This window comes from Crocodylus porosus, unplaced genomic scaffold (assembly GCF_001723895.1).
Source record: "Crocodylus porosus isolate Cpor-Errol unplaced genomic scaffold, CroPor_comp1, whole genome shotgun sequence".
Classification (NCBI taxonomy): Eukaryota; Metazoa; Chordata; order Crocodylia; family Crocodylidae; genus Crocodylus; species Crocodylus porosus.
The window spans coordinates 6,270,826-6,280,166 of record NW_017728927.1 but is presented as its reverse complement, the minus strand read 5'-3'; the positions used below and the strand labels follow the sequence as shown (position 1 = coordinate 6,280,166).

Below are 9,341 nucleotides of genomic sequence, written 5' to 3'. Positions count from 1 at the left end.
TCCTCGGCCTCCCGGCCGCCTTCAGCGACGGAGGTAACGGCGGGGGAGGAGGCCGCGGGCTCATTATTGGGGGGGGGAAATCCCTCAAAAACGGGGAGGAGGGGGGTCTTCCGTACGACACGACCCCCCCGTTCCCCTCTCGCTCGCAGCTCTGAGGGGTGAAGCAGTCCAGCACAGGGACGGTTTATTCCGTGGAAGAAGTTTATATGCTTTCTGACTGTTCTTTTCCTGCCTGTGGGAACTTTTTACTGTCTTTAATTTTCCCTGAGCCTGAGGAAGGGCCTTTCAGAGCCCGAAAGATAAAAAAACCAAAAATGTATTTTGCGGTTTCATAGCGGGTCAAATAGGAGGTGTCATTTCTGACCCACGAGTTCTCCGTTTTTTACAGCGGTGTCGGTCACGGCCGTGTTGCTCTAAGGACGCAGGCAGACAAGTTTCTTTGGGTGAATCTGATATCTTTTATTAGACTGACTTAAATAGTTGGAGAGAAAATTTTAAGCAAGCTTTTGGGTTCAAAAGCCCTTCATCAGGTTGAGGTTTCAGCAGTTGGCGCATGCTTGTCCTGGATGGAGCAAGCATCATAGGGAAGGGATCGCAACAGATCATTGGGTCCGACCCCTGCCCTGGGCAGGAACAGCTGCCGGGGTCGTTCTGCTGTTTTGTAGGTAGGGGGAAAAAACAACAACTGCCCTATCACTAGCATAACAGATGCAAACAGCTGGGGTGTATAATCCTGGTATGCGCTTCTAGGATTCCAGACCCTGGAGCCATGCTCTTGGTTCTCGCGGCCTCCTTTCCCTGTTGCATGAGCAGCCCAGCGTTGCCTCTTGAGCGTATGGCTGTCACACCCCTCTGCAGACCCCAGGCAGAATTACTACGGGAGCAAAAATACCTGATGGAGTACATTTTTTACACCCCTGACTACCATCGGCTTCCTCTCGTAGCAAAGGAGATTTAAGAGACCAAGCGGGAAAGAGTTGTCGTCACAAGGTCCTGAGGGAACGTATGTCATACTTCCAAATGTCATCGCTTCTTTCGTTTCAAAACGCAGATGAAGATGATGTGCACAAGTGTGGTCGCTGCCAGTCTGAGTTCACGTCCTTGGAAGAATTTGTTCAACACAAACTACAAAAGATCTGTCAGCGGACGCAAGAAGCCATTACTGCCACGTCAGCAAATCTTCTTGGTCAGGAAGCACAAAAGGTGACAGCAGGCTTACACTCCAATAATTAGGATCGAACAAAAGTAGTGGGGTAGATGGGAGACAACATAAGACATGATTTTAATGTTTCCTACTAAACCGTTATCTGTTACAGCAGGTTGTTCCTTCTGTTGAGGAATCTATAACTGTTGCTCATATAGTTGTTGAGACCTCTTCAATAGCAGAAGAAATCAGTAATGCATCAGCTATAGTAGGTAAGTTGCAAGGATTAGGTGCCTTGTCATTGGCACTGTTTTTAGAGATTTTTTTTTTTGCCACTTTTTGTAGTTGTGCTCTAAAGGTTTTTGATCAGTTTGACTGGTGACCACTCTAGCTGTGGGCAGTTTGATCTAGCGTAGTCAGAAATGGAAGAGTTCAAGTCTAAGTGGGATGGTGCAGGGGGCGTTATTTTGTGTAAACCAAAGTAAATTATATTTTTTAGGGAGGTAACTGGGCTGAAAACTACTGTGTATCCTCATCCCATGACAGTTTAATGGATAGAGGTCTCTAGTTTATCACCAAAATGACCATGACTCCTTTAGAAGTAATTTGAATCTTCTGGAGTGAATCTTAACATTTATTTAATTCCAGTTTTTGGCTGCATTTGTTTAACAAGCATATGCAGGTCCTTCCTCGAGAAACTATTTCTGCAACTGATCCTCTCTGAAATGCTAGATTTTAGTTTAAATGGAGTTGTGTTAAAATATTGATATTCATAATAATTAGTGGTGGAAATATTCATTCTCTCTCTGTCTCACACTTTTTTAACACTTATCTTTCTGAAGTTTACTTATTCCCAGGATCCATTTCCGCCTGGGTTTACATTAGTAAATTCATAAGGCTTCTTTCAAAAAACAAAAGAGAGACTTAAATTACAGAGTGCTTGCCCTTTTTTTCATCTTCCCATAGAAGCTTTACTTGATTAGAATATAGAGTTTGGAAAGCTTGATTAGACTTTTTGGCTTTTGTAATGGCCACTTCCATTTGGTGTATAACCACTGTGTCCCTGTCCTAGGGTTTGGCACATGCTGCAACGGAGTGGACCAGGCTACCCAGCCTCTGCTCTCTCCCAGCACAGATGGTTGAGTCATTCACAAAGATCATGTGAAATTACATCCCTAATTCTCTTACACGACCATAGGCAACACCTTTCTGACGGATTTGATGGTTGAGAGAGGTTGACCTGTTGCACAGGGATGTATGTGAGCCTTTGGTTTGATAGTGTTAGGAAGGCAGCATGCTGAACTCCTGCTAGGATGGGATGCGGGGTAGGAATCCTGCACGGCCCCTTTCTAACTCCCACCTGGTTATAGCTAATAACTATTTTAATTTTAAACTCCAAAAGCGTTGATCCTACCCTTGGCCACCTTTGGCATAGTACTAGAAATGCAAGAGTTACATACTTAGTCAATATGGACTTTGCCATGCACTGTTCCTTTTTAAAGGCACCTATTTCTCTTACCTTTCTGTTATCTGAAATCCTAAACATCAAATCCAGTCAGTACTCTGAGTTAATCTTTGGTAAAGAATGTAACTGTCTTCCTATTCTTTTCCCAGGAAGTGGGCACATCAAAGAGGTCATTGTTGCAGGAGATCATGTTTTTGAAAATCCCAATGGTGACATTGATGGTGAGATCCCTGAAGGGCAGGACAGCCCTGACGACAGAGAACAGGGCGTCTCCACAGAACTCATCAAGGTGAAGCTGCTGGTGAATAAAGAAGGGCGATATGTGTGTGAGTTGTGTCAGAAGACATTTAAAACGGTAAGGTTTGCTTTGCAAGTGCTCATGGCACCCAGTCCTTAGGAAGCCTATGCCTCGGGGTCTTTGCACACCCGCTGGAAAATGCATTTTTGACTGCATGGTGCTAGTATTTACAGATTCACCTTATCTCAAAATAGTATCACCCTGAATAATGGAGAGTCATGCTAAAGCATTAACTGCCACTTACCAGATCAGAGCATTGAATCAAATCTTTATCTGGAATCCTGTCTCTAATGGTGGCCAGAGAGAAAACTGTCAAATCTCCAGAATAGTTGAGCATCATAATAACCTGCAGGGGAAGCTGCTGCTGCTTCACCTTGGTGATTGGCTTACACCCTGAGGCACAGTGGTTTGCATCTCATTTGCATGTAGTGCATCACATCCAGTTATTGTAATATCTCCCACATAACCTGTTGTATTAAGCTGTACGTTCCAGCAGGTCCAGTTTTTCTGCATATAAGGCTACATGCTTATGAACCACTTTAACCTTGACAACATTTGGAATGGTTGTTCTCTGCCTTCTAGCACATGCACAATTCTCTCTTTAATGACAAATAGCTTGGTTGTTCTTGAATGTCTCTTTAATTGATGAAATTGTAAATCACTGATAAATGTTTTTCCCAATTTTTAAATGAACTTGCTAGGCCAGTATTCTCAAAGCTCACATGATCACTCATAGCAGCAGGAAGGACTATGAATGTAAACTCTGTGGAACATCCTTTAGGACAAAGGGCTCTCTAATCAGACACCACCGGCGCCACACAGGTAAGATGCTTGTTCTTTCAGCAAAATGTTTCTTTCTGGCTGGACTAGGCTGTACTTGGTTCTTCCATGGTACCTCAGTGATGAGCTGTCTGCTTTCTGTCTTCTGATCTGAGCACATTATAAATCCTACCATATTTGGGCTTCTCAGAGGCCAAGGTTAGAATGCTTGTTTTTGCAGATTATGCATGTAAATGAATGGAAGGTAAAAGGACAAGACTGGCACGTGTGCTCCAAAAGGCCACTAAGCACTACTCGCAAAGTATGGCTTATTAGTTCAAAGCTCTTGATCAGCGTTGATGGATGTCAGTGTCCAGTGTGGTGATTCATGCCTTCTCCTTTTTCTTGTTAAGATGAGCGACCTTACAAATGCAAAAAGTGTGGGAAAAGCTTCAGAGAATCGGGTGCTTTGACTCGGCATCTGAAATCCTTGACGCCTTGCACTGAAAAAATCCGCTTCAACATGAACAAAGAAATAGTTGTTAATAAAGATGATTTGCCAACAGGTCAGTGAAATGGCAGACGCATGCACTTTAAATCGGATAAAGTAGAGGTCATGTTCCTGGCACTCAAATAAAAGTGTTCTTTCCTCCGTGTTTGTAATATAAATAAAACATGTTTCTCCATGTTAAAGCACTGGCTCAGAGTGCACGTGGAGAGGCCTGACATGGATGAATAAATCTAGGTCATAGAATGCAAGACTTATTTCAGAATTTGGCAGCAGGAAGACCATTTCACTGAGCACAAAACTTAAATTTCCACTCTGAAAATGGGAAATATTGGTTGCTGCTTATACAGAAAGAGTGATTAAAGAAAATGAGTCATGTTAAATACAAGTAGTAGTCCTTAATAAGCAAGATAGTGATATTCTTAGATACTTGAATAAGACCAGTGAAGTAGAACTAAATGAATGTGTAGCTGGAAGCTGGGTGCTTCTAATTCTACTGCTTCTAAACTAATGTAATTGGTTTTTAATTCTGGTGCTTTTCTTGAAGGATCCTGTAGTTCAAATGCAGAGACTGTTTCATCTATAACAAGCGAATCCATTGAGACATCTCCTGTGATTCATCTAGTGACTGACGCAAAAGGCAATGTTCTTCACGAAGTCCACGTCCAAATGCAGGAACTGCCTGTTGTTGATACTAAATCCTTGGATCAAGATGTGAGTGGTGTTTCTGTAGCATAAAACAGATAAAGGGATCCAAAGAAGCAGAAATGCTTTTCCTTGGCTTCAGGGTCCTGGAGTTGGAAAACAGCTCCGCTCATTTAAATTCTTCTTATCAGCCTCAAGGTGGTGATGAACGTTGTTTAATAGTCTCTTCCCAAAATGAGCAGCTACAGATGCATAGTTCAAGCTCAGATCCTGATGTTAGCTGGAAGCACTCTGAGGAACGTTGCATGGTGGTTTTATAAAGGACAGAAAGAAATTTAAAGAGGACTTATACATACCTAATCCCCATGAAGACCTGAATAGACTAAAGTTATCTCTGTCCTGTTCAGTAAGTAGTGTTCCTGTACACCGGTTCCAATGCCGTATGCAAGCATTCTGAGTTCAGCTGCAAGCGGCTGCGTAACTCATACTGCTGGGTGCCTCGTTCCAGGGCTGAGAACTGGAGGCATCTATAGCTGCGCATGTTCCTTCTTGCTACTTATTTGGAGAGGAACAAAATTCTGTCATTCAACAATACTTTCATTATGATAAAAGAAGATAATAAGTAGTACACCTGCAGTCAGGTGAGTGTGAGGATGCTTCTCTTACCCCTGTTGTGAAAATTGACTCCAAAAGCAGGTAGGAAAAAGCCTTGGAAGTAAAGTAAAAATAGTATCTAGGTGACTTCTCTCAGCTGTCACCATCACAGAACTGGTCATGCTGGTGATGAGCCCCATTATGCTTGGAGTACTGTTGCCTACAAGATTAACTTAATGCTTCCTGTAGTTACCGTCTGATTACTTGATTTCCTGCAGCCATCTAATCCCGAGGAGCTGTCATGCGAAGGGGAAGTGAATAGTGAGAATTTGCTGAGACAGGCCATGAGGAATTCTGGCATTGTGATTGAGAGAGTCACCATGGAGGAGATTCAGAAATCTGATGAAGCCAGTGCAGCTGCTACTGAAGAACTAGAAAATGAAGGAGTAGAAGCAGAAGAAGAGCTATGTGGAGAACAGTGCATCGAAATAGAGCAAGTAGAGACTGTACGTTTTAAAACCTTGTACTTTTCATAGAGCATAACTTTTTTTTTCCATAAGAAATATCTGGGCTCTGCAAACAGAGTTTGTTTGAGCGCTAGCTTCACTGTATCTGTTTTAGTCTTGCTAGCGCGCAATTTGCAGTGGATTAGCAGAAACTTAGAGTAACGTTTTTCTTGCATGTTAGAACATGTAGCATCAACACCATCTGTCCTGTTTCTTAACTTTATTCCTTTGTACCAACATTTGTGTGGTTTGAGTCTGACTAGCAGTATGCATTTCCCAAACTCTATTGAAAGTATTTTTGTTGTGCTGTTTGTTTTTAATAGACAGATTCACAAACAACAAATGGCTACAAAAGTTACGTTTGCTCTCATTGCACTGAAGTCTTCAGTGAGGCTGCTTTCCTTGAAACACACATGAAAGAACATTTAGGTAAGGCTGCAGTGAATTCTCTTCTTGTCCAAAATTAATTCTCTGCCATTGTCGTAGCGCTTTCATTCCCTCTTTGTGTGAGGTATGCTACCATCCATTCTAAAAAAATGACACAAGGATTCAGCTAGTGTTTGAGAACCAGCAAAAAAACCCGAAGAGGTCAAACTGGCTGAGAAGAAACATTTTGCTGAGATGTGAAAACTTTATAGAATCACATCTAAAAGAAACACAAAGGCAGCTCTGCATTGCAGGTGATGCAGAGGAGACGGCTTCTTTCACTAGTGGTCATAAGACTGCGCGGAGAGGCCTTGAGCAAGTTAGTTCTAGTTGAGCAGGGAGAAGGCTGGAGAAAGACCAGGTCAGTGGATTTGGCTGGAAGAGCTCCTTGAAGGACTCTAAAAGCATATAATGGTGATTGAAGCTGAATCCTGTAGCAAAGGGGAAGCTAACAGAATTAGCCAAGACTGGGGCAGAGCCCACATGCTACTTTTAAATGCTGCTCCTTCCCATGTGCTTTCCCTCTGGTTCTTGGGGAGTATTTCAGAACTTCCAGCAAAGGTAGGGCGCCATTAGCAGCAGGGTAGGCTTCCTCTCTGCATGTTGCCCACGGGGAGTCTAGTCTCCAGCCTGTCTCTACCTAGGAGGGCGCCTAACAAAGATACTAGCTGTGGTGATCGGATTCTCTTGCTCTGCTGTTGCCGGTTGCCCAGTGCAGATCTCCCTCTCTAGAGTACAAGCCATTTAGATGCGAGGAGTGTGGGAAGGAGTTCCCCAAGGGCTACCTGTTAAAGAAGCACCAAGAAGTGCATGTCCATGAGCGGCGCTTCCGCTGCGGGGAATGTGGGAAGCTGTACAAGACCATCGCACACGTGAAAGGCCACAGGAGGGTCCACTCGGATGAGCGGCCGTACTCTTGCCCAAAGTGCGGCAAGAGGTACAAGACCAAGGTAGGCGTGGCTGCTGGGCTGGTTTGGCCTTCTGGGTTCTCTGTGGAGCCAGAGCACGGGGATGGTTAGCAGGCAATGTCCAGTGCTCATCAGGGCTCAGGGTGACAGATAAAAGCCCTTAAGCCAGGGCAGAGGAGGGTCGCTGGGCTGTGAGAGATTGTTCTGGTAAATCGTTTAGCAGGATTTGAGAAGAGATTAGATGCTAGAGAAAGTTGTGACTAAAGATAAACCCTTGTGCTCATAAACAAGCTAGTCACTTCTGGGGAAGGGGGTTTTCTTTGCATGCTGCCATGTTCAGTTTCCTTTGAGTTATGAGGTGCAGGCTACTGTGAGCCAGAGCAGTAGGGCACTGAGGTCAGCCTCCTAATGAGATTCCACAGCTGACACCTAGTGCACCGCAGGGATGGCAGCTTCATTCTCTGTTAGTGGCCATTAACTGTTCGAAGAGAACAGCAGAATTCTGACCTGCCCTTAGCAGGGAGAATGGTGTTGCAGTTCATATAGCTGTAGGGAGTAGAAGGGAGAGCGACTGCCTTCCTGGTCAGAAACAGCCTCTGTCGCTGCCTGGGAGAAGAGCTCAGCCGGCAGTAACTGCCATGTGTCATGCTTCAGCTGTTGCCCCATCACATGTCCTCTGTGCCACAGAATGCCCAGCAGGTTCACTTCCGGACGCACCTGGAGGACAAGCCCTACGTGTGCCAATACTGCAGCCGGGGCTTCCGGGAGAAGGGCTCGCTGGTGCGTCACATCCGGCACCACACAGGCGAGAAGCCGTTCAAGTGCTACAAGTGCGGGCGGGGGTTTGCGGAGCATGGCACACTCAACCGACACCTAAAAACCAAAGGTGAGAGTGAGGGGCCGTCAGGTCCCCAGGGAGTCCAGTTACAGCTGTTGAGACATGTGCCCTCAATGGCTCAGTTGTTATGACTGTCCTGTGAGAATCTATGCGGTGTAGACCTGTGATCAGAGACCACAGGGACTGGTCAAATCGCACTGAGCGATGTTACTGCCTAGTAAGAATGGGTCCCATTTGCCTCTCTCATCAACTGAGTGGCATCAAAATGCATAACGTTCATTCTTTAAACTGCTCTCTGAATTCTTTTCAGTGTGCCCTCTTAAACTAAAAGTCACCATGAGCAGGAAGAACGAGAATTGGTTTGCGGGTAGTAAGAACTGGTCCAGCTATCCCAGTATAACAGTACCTAAAAGCAGAGCCCAATGGAACTGAATTTGCTGATGTGTTAACTCCGAGTAGCAAAAATATCTCGGCTGTCCACTTGCTTCACAGTTGCCGGCAAGATCTAGATGCAGCCTTTTGGAAGGGAAAGGTACCATTCACAATTTTTTAAATGCATAGGGGGCAAAAAGAAGGTACCGGGTAATGTGGAGCCCCTGCAAGACATGCTAGGAAATTTTGGCAGTCACACCAGACGACAAAGCTAACCTATTTAACAACTTCTTTGCCTCCATTTTCCTGAGCAGGGACCAGATCAGCCCACCCCCCAAGCCCCCCTCAGGCCCCTGGGGAGGTGCACCTAAGCCAAGGGTCAGTGAGGATCTAGTCAGAGAACTTCTGGAGGGACTGGATGTATTGAAATCAGCTGGTCCAGACAATTTCCACCTCAGAGTGCTGAGGGAACTAGCTGAGGTCATTGGGGGAACCCTGGCATGGCTTTATGAGCACTCACGGTGCTCTGGTGCGGTGCCAGAGGACTGGAAGAGGGCCAATGTGGTTCCCATCTTCAAAAAAGGGAGGAAGGAGGACCCGGGAAACTATAGCCCAGTTAAGTCTTAGCTCGATCCTGGGTAAGCTTTTGAGAGAATTATCCTGGCACATGTCCACGAGGGGCTGGCGGGGAGGTTATGCTTAGGGGCAACCAACACGGGGCTGGACTCGATGATCTTCCGAGGTCCCTTCCAGCCCTAATGTCTATGAAATCTATGAAACGGGTTCATTCGAGGCAGGTCCTGTCAGACCAACCTGGTGGCCTTCTGTGACCAGGTCACCAAATCCTTAGATGCAGGGGTAGCAGTGTATATAGTCTT

The 9,341-nt window shown here is 45.2% G+C and overlaps 1 protein-coding gene across 1 annotated transcript in view; it reads left to right on the top strand.

Moving 5' to 3' along the window:
• The first annotated feature begins 1,020 nt into the window (after positions 1-1,020).
• The window catches only part of E4F1 (E4F transcription factor 1), a 12,539-nt gene continuing 4,218 nt past the window's right edge, over positions 1,021-9,341 (top strand). Inside the window, exons 1-10 of the mRNA XM_019542128.1 lie at positions 1,021-1,203; positions 1,320-1,416; positions 2,759-2,964; positions 3,609-3,729; positions 4,080-4,232; positions 4,722-4,888; positions 5,692-5,919; positions 6,243-6,348; positions 7,078-7,295; positions 7,941-8,139. Coding sequence (XP_019397673.1) covers positions 1,021-1,203; positions 1,320-1,416; positions 2,759-2,964; positions 3,609-3,729; positions 4,080-4,232; positions 4,722-4,888; positions 5,692-5,919; positions 6,243-6,348; positions 7,078-7,295; positions 7,941-8,139 — 1,678 coding nt within the window. The remainder of the gene's footprint in view (positions 1,204-1,319; positions 1,417-2,758; positions 2,965-3,608; positions 3,730-4,079; positions 4,233-4,721; positions 4,889-5,691; positions 5,920-6,242; positions 6,349-7,077; positions 7,296-7,940; positions 8,140-9,341) is intronic.